This window comes from Lemur catta, chromosome 4 (genome assembly GCF_020740605.2).
Source record: "Lemur catta isolate mLemCat1 chromosome 4, mLemCat1.pri, whole genome shotgun sequence".
Classification (NCBI taxonomy): Eukaryota; Metazoa; Chordata; class Mammalia; order Primates; family Lemuridae; genus Lemur; species Lemur catta.
The window spans coordinates 1,805,189-1,823,966 of NC_059131.1; the positions used below are offsets into that span (position 1 = coordinate 1,805,189).

The 18,778-nt window shown below is 50.1% G+C and overlaps 1 protein-coding gene across 1 annotated transcript in view; it reads left to right on the forward strand.

Moving 5' to 3' along the window:
• TRAPPC12 (trafficking protein particle complex subunit 12) overlaps positions 1-18,778 on the forward strand; it is a 74,681-nt gene that overhangs the window by 41,726 nt on the left and 14,177 nt on the right. The window contains exons 6-7 of the mRNA XM_045548971.1: positions 5,680-5,792; positions 17,422-17,494. Coding sequence (XP_045404927.1) covers positions 5,680-5,792; positions 17,422-17,494 — 186 coding nt within the window. The remainder of the gene's footprint in view (positions 1-5,679; positions 5,793-17,421; positions 17,495-18,778) is intronic.

Here is an 18,778-nt window from a genome sequence, read left to right on the forward strand (position 1 = left end):
CCAGTCCCTTGTAGAGTGCAGGCTCTGATGCAGTAGGTCTGGGTGGGCTGAGATTCTTGCATTTCTAACAAGGTCTCAGGTGGTAAAAATTGCTGATGGTCAGAGGACCACTTTGAGGGGCAAAGTTTTAGATGCAATAGGCTTTCCTGTTACTTCTGAACTCACCTTGCATTTGTAACTCTTTTCCAAAATGTGTTGATACCTTCCCCTGCCAGCTTGCATATGCAGTTAATTGAAATAACTTTCTTTAGTCTGCTTTTAGCTTTAGGCTAAAAATAAGTGTCTATTTTCATTCAAAGCTATGAACTTTGAAGCTGCACATACCATCTAGAAAATGTCATTATTAACATCTTGCATTACTATTATTAATATCTATTAGTATTTTCTAATAGTGGGGTACATTTATTACAATTGGTAAGCCAGAATTGGTTCATTAATATTAATGCCCATAGTTTACGTTAGGGTTCACTCTTGGTTGTGTACATTCTGTGGGTTTTAACAAATGCATAATGTCATGTGAGACCACTGGTGTGCACACAGCTCCGAACACACATACACACATGTGCAGGGGAGGAGACCCCGTGACCATCTGTAAACCAACGGCAGAGGTGGGGTAGATGCCACACACAGAGAGAGGACAACCCCCCCCAGGTTCTCCCTTCACTCTTCACACCTGTAATTCCAGCACTTTGGGAGGCCAAGGCAAGGAGGATCCCTTGAGGCCACGTGTTCAAGACCTCACCTCTATAAACATATTTTAAAATTAGCTGGGCGTGGTGGCAGCTGTAGTCCCAGCTACTCCGAAGGCTGAGGCAGGAGGGTTGCTTGAACCAAGGAGTTGGAGGTTACAGTGAGCTATGGTGACACCACTGCACTCCAGCCTGGGTAACAGAGCAAGATCTTGTCTCTAAAAAAAAAAAAAAGAATCATAGTGTCATGTGTCCATCGTAGTATCGTACAGAACAGTTTCACTGCCCTAAAAATCCTCAGTGCTCCACATGTTAATCCCCCCCCACCACCACCCCTGGCAACCCCTGGTCATTTTACCGTCTCCATGGTTTTGCCTTTTCCAGAAGATAATATAATCGGACTTGTTCGGACTGGCTTCTTTCACTTAGGAATATTCATTTGTTGTCCCACTGTATCTTTTCCTGCTTTGGTAGGACATTTCTTGTCACTGAGTAACATTCCACTGCATAGATGCAGCACAGCTTGTTTATCCGCTCAGCGAATGAAGAGTATCTTGGTTACTTCCAGTTACTGGCAGTTATGACTAAAGCTGCCGTAAACGTTCTTACGCAGGTGTGTGTGTGGACATAGTTTTCAAATGCTTTGGGTGAATCCCTGCAGGGTGATGGCTGGCTCTTATGGTAACATATGCTTCACTTCCATTCCACTTTGCCTTCCTGTCAGCAGGGAATGGAAGTTCCTCTGGGTCCACATCCTCACGAGCACTTGCTGTTGTCAGTTTTTTGGGTTTTTAGCTATCCTGACAAACGTGTAGTGATATCTCATTGTTTTGGTTTGCAGTTCCCTAAAGGCAGAATGATGTTGAGTATCTTTTCATACGCTTGTCTGTCATTTGTTAATATAAACCTTCAGTGGGGAGGCGTCTGTTCATATCTGTTGCCCATTTACTAATTGGTTTGTTTGTTTTACAAATATTTTCTTCCTATCCGTGACTTGTCTCTTCATTGTCTTTTAATAGTATCTTTCCCAGAGCTTAAGTTTTTAATTTTAATGAAGTCCAACTTAACATTTTTTTCTCTCATGGTTTGTGATTTTGGTGTCATATCAAAAAAGTTGTCACCAAACCCAGGTCCCTTAGATTTTCTTCTCTGTTCTGTTCAAGAAGTTTTATAGTTTTTACATATTACATTTAGGCCTATTATCCATTTTGAGTTAATTTTTGTGATGCAAGGTCTGTGTCTAGATTCGTTTTTTTCCATGTGGATATCCCGGCTCCATTTGTTGGAGAAAGCTGCCGTTTCTCCATCGAATTACCTTTGCTCCTTTGTCAAAGACCAGTTGACTGTATTTGTGAGGGTCTGTTTCTCCGCCGTCCGTTCTTTTGCCAGTGCCACGCAGTCTCCATGACTGTGGCGTCACAGTATGTCTTGCAGTTAGGTGGTACGAGCCTTCCAGCTTTGTTACCCTCTTTAATACCGTGTTGGATATTCGGGGTCTCTTGCTCATCTGTAGTACTTTAGAATCGTTTTGTGGATAACCACAAAATAACTTGCTGCGATTTTGATTGGGATTGCACTGAATCTATAGATCAAGTTGTAAACAACTGACCTCTTAGCAATCTTGAGTCTTCCTATTCATGAACGTGGAATATCTTTTCATTTATTCTTTGATTTTTTTGTCAGAGTTTTGTAGCTTTCTTCATATAGATCTTGTGCATATTTTGTCAGATTTACACTTAATTATTTCATTTGTTTTGATGCTACTGTAAATGGTATTGGGGTTTTAATTTCAAGTCCGAATTGTTCATTGCTGGTATTTAGGAAGCCATTTGACTTTTCCATATTTACCCCATATCCTGTGACCTTTAATCACTTATGAGTTTAGGAGTATTTTTGTTGATTCTTTGAAATTTTCTTCATAATTATGTCATCTGTGAACAAAGACAGTTTTACTTCTTCCTTCTCGATCTATGTAGCTTTGGTTTCCTTTTCTTGTCTTACTGCAGTAGCTAGGACTGTTAGTATGATGTTCAATACGAGTGATGAGAAGGAACATTCTTGCTTTATTAATGATCTTAGGGGGGAGGCATCCAGTTTCTCACCATTAAGTATGTTGTTAGTACTGCAGTTCTTTTGTAGGTGTTATTTACCAAGTTGAGGACGTTTCCCTCTATGTCTAGTTTGCCGAGAGTTTTTATCGTGAGTGGGTGTTGGATTTTGTCAAATGCTTTTTCTGCATCTATTAATATGATTTTTGTTCTTTAGCCTGTTGGATGTGACAGATTATGTTAATTGACTTTTGAATGTTGGACCAGCCTTGTATATCTGGAATAAATTCCACTTGGACATTCTTTATAATTCTTTTTTTGTCATTTTGTTTTGTTTTATTTTTTGAGATAGGGTCTTGCTCTGTTGCCCAGGCTAGAGTCCAGTAACATCATCCTAGCTCACTTCAACCTCAAACTCCTGGGCTCAAGCAATCCTCCTGCCTCAACCTCCTAAGTAATTTTTTTTTTGTTTGTTTTTAGAGATGGCATCTCACTTTATTGCCCAGGCTGGTCTCAAATTTCTGGCCTCGAGGGATCCTCCCACCTTGACCTCCCAAAGTGCTAGGATTACAGACATAAGCCACTGCACCCAGCCTCTTTTTATATATTGTTGGATTTGATTGCTAATTTTTTGTTGAATTCAGTGCTATTATATTTGATTTGCTAATTTTATTGAGGATATTTGCATTTATGTTTAGAAGTGGTATTCTACAGTTTTCTTGTAATGTCTTTTTCTGGTTTGGGCATTAGAGTAACGTTGGGTGCACGTGGTAAATTAGTATGTGTTGCTCTGCCTCTGTTTTCTGTAAGAGATTGTAGAGAATTAATATCATTTCTTCTGTAAATGTTTGGTGGAATTCACTACTAAAACTATCTGGAGTCTGGGGCTGGGGCTTTTTTTGGAAAGCTTTTATTTTATCTAGGTTAGCAAGCTTATGGACATAGAGCAGTTCATAATAGTTCATTATTCTTTTAGTGTCTATGGGATCAGTAGTAATGATCTCTCTTTCATTTCTGGTATTAGTAGTTGATGTCTTCTCTTTTCTTGGTTAGCCTGGAGAAAGGTTGATCAATTGTATTAATCCTGTCAAAGAATAAGCTTTTGGTTTTGTTGCTTTTATCTATTAATTTTCTGTTTTCAATGTCATTGATTTCTGTTCTAATTTCTGTTATTTCTTTTCTTCTGCTTACTTTAGGCTTACATTGCTCATCTGTCTCTAATTTCCTGAGGTGAAGACTTAGATTATTGATTTTAGATCTTTTTTTCCTAATATATGCATTTAATGCTAAAAAATTCCCTCTGGGCGCTGCTCTTGCTGCATCCTACAAATTTCGATAAGTTGTACTTTTATTTTAATTTAGTTCAAAGTATTTTCACATGTCCTTTTAAATGCAGAAACTTGCCCAGGTTCGTGGGCAGTTGTCATGGTAAAGTGCGGATAACTCCTGCCACCTTTCATGTATACAGCTGATTTATAAACTGGGTTCAAGAACTTCCAGTGGAGTCTTGTTCTGTGCGTGGCTTGTAGAACTCGAAGGGTTCTTGGTATACTCTCTCCCTAGAGGTAAATTCTAACTGTGTGGGAGCGATCATTGCCTGTTCTCTACTTGGTGCAGAGGGGGGAAATGGCACGATATACGCAGGACTTGCCACGTAGGGCCAGTCCCACGTTTAGTCACACTGGTGGCCAAGAAACTTTCCTTTCTGGGAAACTGAAACGGCTCATGCCATAAATTCAACTCAGTCATTTATCCTCTTCAGACAGAAATTATGTAATGTCATCAAAAAAGTCAACTTAAACATTTTAAAATTCAACAATTATCTTTCTTTTCTCCAGACTTACATTCACAATGAAACTATTTTCCATCGTGTTACTTATTTTTTACTATCCTTTCTGGACCTTCTTATTAAAGACCATAAACATAAAGCTGCCCTCAGTGTGGTTCACGGTGCACCCTCAGTGCTGGTTGACAAACAGCCGGACGGATGGAGGCCAGAGGCTGAGGCTCCTGCAGAAGCCACACTGCTTGTTTTCTCAGCATCTTCCAAACTCTGTTCTGGATCTGAGCATTAACAGCTCAGGACTACTGTGAAAAGCCCTTTGCGGAATCCGTGTGATTGCCCTCTGCTGGCATTTCCATAGTTATCTCATTCATGTTCAGCACAGGCTGTGCGATGGTTTGTGTGCACTTAGTATGTATAATACAGATCAGATTCCGATCCTATTCCACGAGGAAGCTCCCTCGCCTGGGAGGTGAGGCAGCCACATTTGGACCCTGTTGTGCGTTCTCCTCCCTCTGCCCCACACGCTCACAGAGCCAGGGTAGCCCCGGGGAGGGACTTCGCACGTCCAGCTCCCTCGCCTCCCGCCGGGATGTCCCAGAGACAGAATCTGGGCTCCAGGGGCCCCGCTGAGAACAGGGGGCCCATCCGCCCTCTGCAGGATGCAGCCTGAGATGCACCCCTGCTCTGCTTCCCTGCTGGTTTCTCCAGAAGCACTTCCGGAACCGTCGCTTGCTCACACGTTCTCCCTTCAGGGTCTCTGGGGAGCCCAACCTAAGCAGCCTTCTACCTGAGCTTGCTGTGCTTAGGAAATACTATGGGTTACCTGAGCATACTCTCTCTTGTCTTATTGGAGGAGGGGCTGGCTCTACTGTGTTATTCATTTTGTGATAGTTTCTGCATGTTTACAGTGCAGCTATGGAAATAGTGGTCACATCCACCTGTCTCCTTGGATAATTTTCTAGACATACACAGCGCTTTATAGAGAAATGCAGCGTTTATGTTATAGCTGACACCATTGAATATCTCACCAAGATATAGAGGGATCCTGTCGTCATTTCCACTGGGACCTCTGAGGATGCCTCCGTCAGGTGTGCCAGGTGTGAACGTGTTCGCAGTCACAGCAAACAAACTGCCTCAACTTTGGTTTTGCTCCTAGGCTCTATGGTCCCCTTCTCGATGCGCATCTTACACGCAGAACTTCAGCAGTACCTGGGGAATCCGCAGGAGTCGCTGGACAGACTGCACCGGGTGAAGACCGTCTGCAGCAAGGTGAGGGCGGCGTTTCACACCCCCACCCCCGCCCAGAGCATATACCTCAGTCCCCTCCCCACGAGCGTGCACTGCAGGGTCCCTACACATCCCACCCAACAAGTGACACTGTCGCCACCTCTTCCCTTGGAAGGCGAGGTGACCCAACTCCTGCAACCATGTATTCCTTGTGTATTCCTTGCTCGTGCTGAAAGCTTTTTTAGGGGTGGTGAATGGTTTTTGACACAGCTTGAGCCCTGAAATCCTTATTCCTCAGTATTATCAGTAGATGAAAGGCAGAAACGCTTTCCATGTGTGAGAATCACACATGTGAACACGTGCCCAGGTAGCCTGCTGAGTGCTTGAGTGTGCCGGACCCCTCATGTGTCCCGGAAGTGCCTGTAAGCACCTGCTCCGTGCCAGACAGAGGCACTGGAGCAATAGGAAAGAGATGGTGGTCTAATTCCGCAGAGTCAAAGCAGGTGGCACTGTGCGTTGGCCACAGTCACTCGTAATACTGATCCAAAGGCATGTGCAGTTCAGAATGCCTTCCTAATTGTTCTTGGTTGTGAAGTGACAATTACGTGGAAGGCACCAAACTGTGGCATCAGCAGAAGATCAAATTACGACGTTAAGTGACATAGGAAGAAACGGGTTTAGATTCATTGCTGTTTACAGGCTGTGGGCTTCACTGCCCTCTTGATTCTTTGTCTCAGGTTAGGATAATACAGCCTTGTTGCCCACCTCACGGGGTTCCCATGCAGGGTGAATGAAATAGGGCATGTGCAAGTGCTTTGAAAACTATGAAAAACAAGCAGTTATTAGGAGCCAGCAGCATATTATAATTTTTGCAAAAAATAAGGTCATATTTGTCAAATTCCCCCGTTCATTTCCCAGCTATTGTGCAAGTTTCGTGGGGTCCCAGGATGGTGCTGGTGTCCGTACCCCAGCAAGGGAGCAAGTGGCCTTGCTCACCTGTGCGGAAGGCAGCCCTCCCTAGGGCAGACACAGGCATCTCTGGGCACCTGCTACCCTTGGGCTTTCTATCTGCCTCAGTTTTTTTAATGCCATAACTTAAAAGATGAAAAGTTGACTTTTATAAATTTTCTAAGTTTTCTAAGTTACTTATGCTTTGATCAATTGATGGGAAATTGTGTTACCAACTTTTTTTTACATTGTACCACTTTCTTAAATCTTAAAACAGTTAAATTATTTATTTTCAAAAATAGGAAGCACATAAATTGATATTGAGAAATTCTAAATCAGTGACTTTCTAAATTGTATACAGTTGATTTTTTCATTAACCTCGGTATCACATTGTGGGAAATTTTTATAGTATTTAAGAGAAAACTCTGTGCCATAGGGTGATTTGAAGGTGGAAAAGATAAGTCAGCTGAAATAGTTTTGCAAATCAGTTTTCCTGGTCCTAAAGTATTTCCTGTTTACAGTATGGAGCTCCTTAAATGCATGATACAGTGTAACCATCAGAGGAACCACTCAGCACCAGCTCTGGGGGGGGGGGGGAGGCAGTAGAGAGTGGGGGAGGGGCGGAGAGTGGGTCCGCCTAGGCCACGGCTCCAGCACTGGCACTTACTCCACCGGACTGACACCTGTGTGTCCTCATGAGTCAGCTACTGTTGCTAAGCATTTTTCAAATACTTGCTAATTGAATTCTCATAACAGCCCTATGAAGGGGTGGGGGGAGGGGGTTCTTCCCAATTTACAGGTGGGGAGACTGAGGCATGAGCAGAGAGGGTGGAGCCTGCCGTAGGCCGAGCCATGTGGCTTCAGAGACCTCTTCCCTGAGCACCGCTCTGCAGTTGGGTCCGCACAGGTGACCAAGGCCCCTTGCTCCCTTGCTGGGGTACGGACACCAGCACCATCCTGGGACCCCACGAAACTTCCATAATGGCTGGGAAATGAACGGGGGAATTTGACAAATATGACCTTATTTTTTGCAAAAATTATAATATGCAGCTGGCTCCTAATAACTGCTTGTTTTTCATAGTTTTCAAAGCACTTGCACATGCCCTATTTCATTTACCCTGCACGGGAACCCCGTGAGGTGGGCAGCAGAGGCAGTATTGCCCCTTTGAAATTCGGCCTCCAAGATACTGTATTTCTTTTCCCCCAAATACAGTTTCTCCCCTGATGCCTTGTAAGGCAGCAGTTCTAAAGTTTGGTCTTATCTATCAATTTGACAGTGCCAGCAATTTTAGCAACTCCCTACTGCATTTGCCTTTGCCAAAAATTGGGCTCCCGTAGGTGCAGGGAACTGTGGACTCTCTAAGTGGGTGCGGAGAGTCCAACAGAGTGAGAAGAAATTAGTGGAGAGTGTTAGATCTTCCTTCCCTCGGTGCCGTTTCCCATCAAGCCTCCTCGCTCCATGTGCCCCCCCCAGCCTGCCCTGCCCTCTGCACCTGCCTCACGCCTCGGCCCAGAGACGACAGCGTCACACTCCCCGTCCTGCGTGCTTGGGCTGCTTAGGAAGCCACACCGTGCAGTTTGCCTGGCTGTTCCCAGCGTCAGCTGCTGAGCTGGGCCACACCCAGGCTGAGCTCTCACATCCTCTTGCATCTTTGGGGGGGTTGGAACAGGCAGGAGGCCAGTACTGGGGCTGCACGTGTGGCCACGGGCTGGCCAGGAGCCTCCGTGGTGATCTGAGATGCCTAACTCAGGGACAGTCTGCAAAACTGGGACCGTTGTTTCTAGAAAGAAAGCAAGTAAGTTATTTGGTCCATATTCCCCAAGAACTCTCTGTCCCATTTGTTTTCATTGCTTGTGTGGCATCTGCTGTTGTTCTTCAAAGCAGTTTTTCCAGGCTAGAGGTCAAGAATGACTGTGGAATCAAATGCTTCGGAAGGGGGTAAATGATAGAGCAAGAACCAAACAAGGGCAGTGGCAGGTTTTCATCCCGCAGTAATCAGAGGATTCAGGTCGCTCAGAACACGAGTGTGCTGCCGTGTGTGCAGATGCCGTGAGCCCTGCGGCCTGATAACGGCCCCTCCAGCAGAAGTCGGGTCTTCTCGGGTTCAGTTCCCAGCGTGGGTTTCCTGCCTGGAAAGGAGGCACCTTGGGGACTGCAGAGTGAGGTGCAGAGAGGGCCGTGCAGGGTGGGGCCGACGGCAGCGCAGCACCTGCACCCGGTGGCGCCTCCTCCCTGCAGCACGGAGATGGCGTTCAGCTCTTGGGGACAGGCCAAGCGGAGCTGTCCCCTGTCGCTTCCATCATGAGCGGGTCACAAGCCAGAGTTGCATAGGTTTAAGATGCTGAAGTAGCAGAGGAGGAGGCTGGTCATGACGCGAACTGCTGGGCGTGGTGGGGTGTCCGCATGGCCACGCCACGGCCGTCGTGTGGGCAAGTGTCTGGGACATGATACTAATTTTCACAGCCAGCCTACAGAATCACAGTTACGATATGACCCCACTGAAATAATACATGTTGGAGCAAAGAGACACCGATGTGTGAGTGGTGTAGACGATGTGACCATTTTAATTCCCTTTTTATCTTCAAGTCTTACACAACACATGTATTAATTTTATAATTAGACTTTTTTCTATTGAAAAAAATTAAATGAGGTCCATGGGGCAAAGAGAAAGTAAAACGAAGCCAGCAGTGCCACTGTGAGGTAGAAGGATGCTGGGGTGAACTCGGTGCTGGGCTCCTGGCGACCAGGGCAGGGTGGGAACCAGACCCCGCGGCAGAGTTCAGCTTCCCCACGCGGCTCGGCAGTGACTGGCGTCCGTCCATGTGCGCGGCGTGTGAGTGTTAGGCGTCATTAGGACGATGTTGTGCGTGTTCATATGGGGCCCGGTTTTAGCAGGACGTCACTTACAATCTTTGCAAAGTGCTCCACAGTACTGCTTTTATCTATTGTCTTTGTGCCATTTAGTGAATCAGTAAATGTTTGGTGTAAATATAATTACATCAGTGAAGAATACAATATACCATGACTTAAATAAATTTTCCATGCAGCCCTGGCGTGGAAGAGTTAATGGCCACACTGTCCGCAGCAGCAGACGCCTCTGTCCCCGACCTGCCCCCCTCACCTGCTCTGCGGGCCCCTCCACCTTGAGGTCCAAGAGAACTTTGCAGACCATTTGGGAAGAGCCAGGCAGACACAATTCTAGAAGCCGTCTGCGTAGACAGACACAGTCCAGACACAATGTGTGGCCGGTGTGGACGTGCCTGCAAAGTCTCGAGCGAACTCCCTTGTTCCCTCCAACCCTGCGGCCCCCACCTCCCCAGCTCAGCCGGGCTGAGGGGCCCATGTTCCAAGAAGCGCTTCAGAGACTCGGCCCCAGCTGGAGGAGGCAAGGAGAAGGGACGTGTTTGTGCACTCGGACAAAGACAGATACTCAACAACGTCAGCATGGTTTGCGTCTCTACTGATGGTTGCTAAAAAGGTGGCAGTGGGAACTAGTTCTTCTTCCTAGTAAGGGTTATATCTTTCCTAGAAAGGATTTCTGACAGATGGACATCTTCAGTTCTGCTATTTTATTTATAAACAAAGTTAGAAATGCTAGTGAGAACAGCCATTGTTGGCCTCCAGCGTGCTCAGGGCCAGCTGCTCAGTGGGGTGGTCGGCACGGCGACGGCAGCCTTGCCTGACCCGGAGGTTCGTTTGCCTGGGTCATCTGCTGCTGCGGCAGAGAACAGTGGCTTGCTCAGATGGGATGGGGCGACTGGCGAGCAGAGAGAAGACAGGAGAGACTGAATGAGGATCACCCCTGTGTCCTCAGTGGAGTCCACGTCCCTGCCCTTTGCTATGGGGGCCTGTGCTCCTAGCACCCCAGCTGTGCTCACAATTGGGGAGCCAGAGATGCCGAACGGGGTGGGCGTCCCTTGTCATGGGGTTTGCAAGATTGATATCGTGACCCAGCTCACGATGGGAATTCACACTTTCAGAGCCCTCTAGGGTGCAGCATTGCAAACCCAAGGACGTGGACTTGGGAACGCCCAACAGTGCCACGCTGCCACTCCAACCCAACACTAAATCTGATGCCCCGGTCGTGAGCCACAGGGCCACGGAGCCAGCAGATGATCCAGCCCTGAGCATCATGACGGCGCAGAGAAAAGCAGGCCTCTGATGTGGTGAAAAAGGTCCTACATTCTGCATTCTTTGCCTCATTTTTCTTGGCACTATCTATTCTCTCAATCTGTGATCTGAGTGGAAAAAGAATGTATTTTCAGGGCATGAAGGCCCCAAAGGACACTGCCCCCCCACCCCCCAGGCAGTGTTTGTGAGAGTGGCTTTGGAGCCAGGCTGACAGCCTGGAACCTTTTGGGTCTGACCCTGACCCGCTGGCTGTGGGACGGCTGCCCAGCCCGCGCCAGCCGCGCCTCCTGTCTGCCAACGCGGCACGTTACCAACCACCTGCGCTGCGGAGAGGCTTGGGTCAGTGGTACACGCAAGGGACTCCGCACCAGCCTGGTACGTGGCGAGTGTTCGATAGCTCTTTAAGTGCCCAGGAGCAGCTCCAAGAAACCTCTTCTCACTTTGGAAAGCGTCTTTTCTGAAAGGTCCCCCAGGAGGCTTGGGGGGGACGGGAAGGTCCTCGGACTCCAGAGAAATCCGAGGCTCTCGGGGTCGGACCGTCTAACCGTTAGGAGGGTCTTCAGGTTCTTGAATTAGCACTGGCTTCTCAGCAGTCTGTATGCTGGAAGCCTCATGAATAAAACCAGTTCCCCAAACCTGTCTCACCCCAACCCCACAACCCCTGACAGCCGCCAAGGGGACAGCCTCCTTCAGTCTGCAGTCCCCAGACCAAAGGTGTCAGGTACCTGCTAGAACACCTGCTTCACCTCCTCCCCAAACAACTGCATATGATTGAGAACATGGGTTTGGGTCTCTTTAAATATGAATAGGTTACAAATTGCTTTTTTAAATAGGGTTTGAGATCAAGCAGTATTGGTTATAAATGGAGTCAGGCAGCTGGGGTATTCATTCAAGGCGTATAATTTTCTCTTTGGGCAAAACACAACCAGGTTTTCTATTTTGAATAATGCACCTTCCCTCCCCTGCTGTGGCGGGTGTTGACAGCTGTCTGCGTTGTTCAGCAAAGCCCGTCCCTCCCGGAGCCGGCCCAGGGCACTCTCCCCTCCACACTGGTCGGCCCCTCCGCGCCACACAGAACTGCCGAGTCCGGCCCCATCTCTTCCAGCCCGACAGTGTCGCCGCTGTCATCTCCTCCTCACGCCCCCCCCACCCCCAGTCCACGCAGCTTCTCATGACTGCAGCTGCTTCCAGAGATGAGCTCATTCTAACATACCCAGTGAGGAGCCCATTTCAGAATTTCCAAATTAAAGAAAACTAAACCTCCAAAGGGATTGAGTACATTGACCTTAATACACTGTTTCTCATGGGAAGCCTTAAATAAAAAGTGCTGGGTAGCTTTGATTTACCTGCGTGTTAATTACCTATTGCTGCATAACAAATGACTCCAAAATTCTGTGGCTTAAAACAGCGGTGACGTGTGGTCTCACTGCGTCCGTGGGTCTTGAGTCTGCAGCAGCTTCCAGGTGGTTCTGGCTCAGGGCATCTCTTGAGGCTGCAGTCAGGATGTCAGCAGGGCCACATCATCCGAAGGCTCGGCTGGGGCTGGAGCATCGGCCCCAGGGTCTCCCTCACACGCGTGTCGAGCTCTGCTGCATGCAGGCAGGTGGGCCTTTCCTCGGGCTGCCTGGGTGTCCTCACCCGGTGGCTGCTGCTCCCTGCAGAGAAGTTGAAAGAGGGAGGGAGGGAGCAAGGGGGGCCTGATGGAGTTTGTTAGAAGAGTCACTGAGTGCAGCCCACACGAAGGGGACGGGGATGAGGCTCTGCACTTTGAGGAGTGTTCCAGAATGTGGGGAGTGTTTCCAACCACCGCGCCTTGGTCAGTCAGCTGGGGTCTCTCACGCTTCTGGACTCACAGGCCCCTTATCACCCTTCAGGAGAAGAGCCAGCCCCCAGCCCAGTCCCTTCCTGAGGGCCTGAGCACCGCTTGACCCTGCAAGGTGCCCCCTCAACTAGAGCAGCTCTGGTCGGGGCCCTGAGACTGCCTCGCAGCCCCCTGCCTCCCAGCCAGAGCTCAGCGCAGCTCCCAGGTCTCCCCTCCCCCGAGGCAGCCCACAGCTGCAGGGGACGCTCCTGGAAGTCTCCAAGATCCACTTACTGTTTGACAGTCAGTGCAGCATTGATCTCATTGCTCCCAAATCACACACATCTAAACCTTTCATGGTTTATTACAAGGATGAGGGTAGAAGAGAAACCACAGGGAAAGCCTGAGACGGTGGGATTTTTTAGAATTCTGGTTGCTTCTCCTCTTATTTGTAATTAATCTTCATTCAGCACTTTTAAAGCTTACGAAACACTTCAAGTATATTCTCACTGGAGTTCCATAATTTGTAATATGGGCATATGAAAATAGGAAACTAAGGAAATAGAAATTTGGAGAAGTTAGCTTAAGGTCAGCCTGACCTCGAACCTGCATCCTGGGATGCCAGACGTCTCTGTTCTTGGTCCTGTGCCACTGTGCTCGGCACGTAGAAAGCATGAAGGTACTTCTGCAGGTGGGTGTGGCAGTGCCTCCTCCTCAGGGTTATTTCTGTGATTAAACCAAATACTGTTAGTGCTTTGAAACCGTCATGCGCCCACATCTGTAGAGCACACAGTGCCCAGTAGTTGACGGCGTTTGCTGAGCCCTGCCTACACCGATGGTCAAGGCCAGACAGCTACGCAGAGCTCTCGACCCATCTAGAGCCAGTCAGGGACAGCTCCCGGGTGACGCGCAGGAAGGCGTCTGCAGCACGTGGCCCTTTCTGCAGACTCGGACTCACTGGTAGTGCAGAGATGCCATCCCTCGGCGTGGGGTCCCGTCACGGTTACTGCTTCTGATTCCCCGAGACGATAACCGCTTGCCGTCCCTGGGAGACAGAAGGCCTGGGTTACCGGGCCTGGCTCTGCGCTTCCTGCTCCTGCCCATGGTTTCCTCATGCTTCCCACCACCGAGGCTGGTAACCCTAGAAACCAGCCAGCACACTGTCCCCTGCAGGGCTCCATCCCCCTGGGCAGGTGAACTGTGCTCCAGCCGGGAGTGCGGGCTCTGTTCCTGCGTCCTCCCTTCCCTCGCCACCTTCCTGCCCCGCGTAGTCCACACCCAAGTCCTGCACGTGGACCCAGAGCTCTGTCCTCCCTGTCGCAGCTGCCAGGGAGGGCACAGATGCACCTGGTGTGAGTGCTGGCTCCCCCTGCCTCAGTCTCCCCATCTGTGTGACAGTGCGACAGCCGGACCCACTCCTAGGGTTGTTACAAGATCAAAGGACATTTGTGCAGCACTTGGACCAGTGCCCTGCACACGGAAGCTGCCGCCAGGTGTCTGTGTGATCACAGCGGAAGCCTGGGACACCCGACTGCAGGGACCCGATGGCGCTGTGCCCCGCGCCTGCCTGCACGGCTCCTTCCTGAGCACAGCACCGGGTTGTCTCTGCAGCTTCCGCCACAGGCCGGTGAGACCTTAGCTGAGGCCATCTCTAGAGCATTAAAAGCCATTAATCTGTTGATGGGATTTTGTCTTAAAAACACAGATTTTGTATCTTTTCCGTTTTTTTTAAATTGCAGAATGAACGTAGAAGCCACCCATTCCCACCCCTGCGGTGCGCATCTCTGAGCCCCGTGGCCTTCATCATCACGCTCTGGCAGCCGGCTGTGCTGCTGGGTCCTGGGCAGAGACAGGGACCCCAGTGTCTCCCTCCTTACCCCACACTGGTCACCTGCAGTCACCGCTGCCCTCGGGGGTGTGCGTCTGTCCAGCGGCAAGCAGCATGGCGGTCGGGGTGCCAGGTGCCGGGGGCCTGGGGAGGGGGGGAGCCCACGGAGCCGACATGCTAGTGAAAGGCGCAGGCAGGTCTTCACAGCCGCGAGTCAGCCCTACTCGGCCCAGACAGCCCGGCACCTTGGGTGGCACATTCACCTGGGTCGTAACGTCCTTTTTATTTAAATTGGGTGGAGCTGAAAGAAACAACTTGGTCTTTGGGGCTTCATATCAAATAAAGTAGAAATAGCAGCCATCTGTGCACCTAGGTCCCGTGTGACGCTGGCCTGCCACCCACGCTCAAAACATGCTTCTCCTTTCCAGAGCGTCTTCTAGGATGAGTGGGGCCGGTGCGTCGTGCCTTTATTCTCGTGGGGAATGCAGGACTAACTGGTGTCTGATTTAGACTTGGACTCTGGTCCCTTTGTCCAGGGCAGAAGGAACCAGGGAGGAAATGACAAGCACACCACATTTGCAGACTACACACTTTCAGCCTTTTCTTGCAATATCTGCATGTCCTAAATAATTCGAGCTTTGAGTTGAGAGTGTCTGTCACTTTTCTTTACAGAAATAACCTTTTGTAAATCGACGTGCTGTTACTGTACAAAGCCAGACAACTGTCTCTAGATAGACAGTGACAAGCTACTAACTAGGCACTGCTGTTTCGTTCAGTCCATTCAAAGATGCCCTTCTGAGTCACACTGGGACCTATTAATTGGCATCATTGAATAATACGTCCTAAAAATTAAAAGTAGTCATGGAGGGTCAGAAAGTCGTTGCTACGGTGTCTGCCCATCTGCGCTGGGTGCCTTCTCCAGCTGTCCCCGCCCTCGGGCTGAAGCACGGCGGTGACCCAGGTCCCCACACTCACCTTTCTGGCGCACCCCTCGCCCCCAGCCGGCAAGAGCCTTCCGTGTGGAGCGAAGGCTGCGGCCGCTCAGGGTCTCCGTCTCTCACCCGCGAGCCTTCCTCAGCCATGTGGGTCATCCCAAGAGACAGGCAGGCCTCCCTCCTCGTCTGTGTGGCTTTGGTGCCTCGGCCGCAGGCGCAGCCCCTGCTTCTGCCAGGGCCCGGCCCCACCGGGCTGAGCAAGCCTTCCTTCTTTCCCGACCCTCCTCCCTGCTGCCCCTCTGCGGGACCCCGGGACCCCACTTCTCCTGTCCGCCGGGGGCTTCAGCCTGTCAGTGCAGTCCAGGCTGAGACCACCACGCCCACGGCAGGGGTCTTCCCTCCCAGCCAGGCACATCCACAGCGTTCCCGCCCGCCCCCCCACCCCCTCCCCCGGCCTCAGCGTGTGGGGCTGACCTGCAGTGTCGAGGGGAGAGGGGCAGGCCCAGACCCCACCCCCGGCCATCTACACTCCGCCTGAGCAATGCGGATTGTCTCAAGCCCAGGGAAACCCTTCCCGCCCGTCATGTTGGCTCTGGTCTGTCAGGCACTAAGCCTGGCCAGTGGAACCTGGGCCCGCTGGAGTTTGCGGGGGCTCCTGGGGCCCCGGAGCACGGTTTTCCCCCTCGCCTCTTCCCCGTGCACCCCTGGCCCGCGGGGACTTAGTTCCATGGTAACACCAAGACTTTCTTTCCTGACAGTTTCTGTGTTTATGATTATTCTTCAGAAGACAGAGTTGCTGAAAACTGTCATTTGACCTGGTTTAAACCCACTAGATTCTTTCCAAGGTCACAAGTTTGAACCGCAGGTGTGTCCTCTGAAGCATTAAGGTGACACAAGATAACCGTTAAGAGGGAAAAACCCTTTCTGTTCACAGCAAATTCAGGGCCCTCGCCGGTGAGGAGACAGCCGCTGCCCCTGGGCCCCTCACCTCGCAGACCAGCCGGGCATCCGCAGTGGCTTCCCCACCAGGCCGTGCCCTGGCCTCCCGGAGCGGTCGTGGGTCGTTTGGGGACGTGGTGATTGACCCGCTAAGTGCAAGACCTTTTCCCAAAGGCTCGTGGCTGCAGTGTCACCTCCTTTCACGTAACATTTCTGTACTTTTCTCCCTGACAAACAGTCTTCACACTTAGGACTTCTTTTCCCTCACCCTGCCCTCAGAAAAAGTGAATTTTCTACCCAAATTACAGAAGCTTTTATTTCAGAGAAAACCAAAACACAGAAGAAGCAACCAAAAGTTCCTAACCAAACAGTAAAAACCATGGAAGTGACAGTTTCATCTAATTTATTTGGTACATTAAAAAGGCCAACAGGGCCGGGTGTGGTGGCTCACGCCTGCAATCCCAGCACTCTGGGAGGCCGAGGCGGGAGGATCGCTCGAGGTCAGGAGTTCAAGACCAGCCCAGGCAAGCTCGAGACCCCGTCTCTACCAAAAACAGAAAAATAAGCTGGGCGTGGTGGTTTGGTGTGCTGTAGTCCCAGCCACTGGGGAGGCTGAGGCAGGAGGATCCCTTGAGCCCAGGAGTTTGAGGTCGCTGTGAGATGCAATGACACCATGGCACTCTAGCCTGGGTGACAAAGTGAGACCCTGTCTCAAAAAAAAAAAAAAAGGAAATGCCACAGCACCTTGCTTTGTCCTGGAGAAATAAGACTGATATTTTCACAAAAGTTAATCATTCTCACGTGTAACATGCTTGATGCTTTTCTATATAGAAACAAACATGTCCTATATATACTGTCTGAGACGTTTATGAGCGTCACGAACCCCAATTCCACCATCACCTGGGGGCAGAGTCCCCATCCACCCCTCATGACACTGATCAGCAATGTGTGAAATGTGCCTGTGGGAACATCCCTTGACAGACTGTTTTCATGCATAGAAATTCGCTGTGCCAAGAATACGTTATGACAACGGCTAGGAGCAAGTCGCATTTCCACGGTTTTGTCATTCTCATTTGAAATGATTGCAGATCCTGACCAATTTGGAGCATGGCTTGGCTGAGGACGGCAGCGTGAGCAACATGACCCCAGAGAACAGACAAGGTGAGTGGGCCACACGCAGCCAAGCAGGCGGCCGTCAGACAGTGCCCGCAGGCTCCGTTCTTCCTCTCAACACATGCATGCACACATGCATGCATGCACGCACACGCACACACTCTTTCCTGGGTAAGCCAAGCACAGTGGTTGGTGCTGTTGAGTCCGATGTACACAGTTAGACCTGAGCCCGCTCTCGGGGAAGAAGATGCACCTTCACTGCATAATCGCACACACCCCAGGCGACATTCCACACTGGGGAGGCCTCCCTGCACGGTGTGTGGAGCCTGGGGACAGAGGCTCGAGGGGCTGCTGCAGGAGGAGCTGGAGAGGAAGGTGGGTGCTGTGTGCAGAGGCTGGGAGGTCAGGCTGAGGATGCCCGGCTGTTTCACCCAGGGGCTTGGGAGGCCGACACAAGCAGATTTGCACTATGAGAAGAATGTTCTAATTGCCGTGTGTGGAGTGTATGATGCGTGCAGTGCAGCTGTGTGGAGTATAGGTGTGTGCAGTGTACAGTGTGGAGTAAAGGTGTGTGCAGTGCAGGTATGTGGAGTGTGTAGTGAGTGTGTGCAGTATACAGTGTGCAGGTACAGTGCAGGTTTGTGCAGTGGAGTGTACAGTGTATGGAGTGCAGGTGTGTGGAGTGTACAGTGTATGGAGTGCAGGTGTGTAGAGTGTACAGTTTGTGGAGTGCAGGTGTGTGCAGTGTACAGTGTGTGCAGTGCAGGTGTGTGGAGTGTATAGTGTGTGGAGTGTACAGTGTGTGGAGTGTACAGTGTGTGGAGTGCAGGTGTGTGGAGTGCAGGTGTGTGGAGTGTACAGTGTGTGCAGTGCAGGTGTGTGCAGTGTACAGTGTGTGCAGTGCAGGTGTGTGCAGTGTACAGTGTGTGCAGTGCAGGTGTGTGCAGTGTACAGGGTGTGCAGTGCAGGTGTGTGGAGTGTACAGTGTGTGGAGTGTACAGTGTGTGCAGTGCAGGTGTGCGGAGTGCAGGTGTGTGGAGTGTACAGTGTGTGCAGTGTACAGTGTGTGGAGTGTACAGTGTGTGCAGTGCAGGTGTGTGGAGTGTACAGTGTGTGCAGTGCAGGTGTGTGGAGTGTACAGTGTGTGTGGTGCAGGTGTGTGGAGTGTATAGTGTGTGTAGTGTACAGTGTGTGCAGTGCAGGTGTGCGGAGTGCAGGTGTGTGGAGTGTACAGTGTGTGGAGTGTACAGTGTGTACGGTGCAGGTGTGTGGAGTGTACAGTGTGTGCGGTGCAGGTGTGTGGAGTGTACAGTGTGTGCGGTCCAGGTGTGT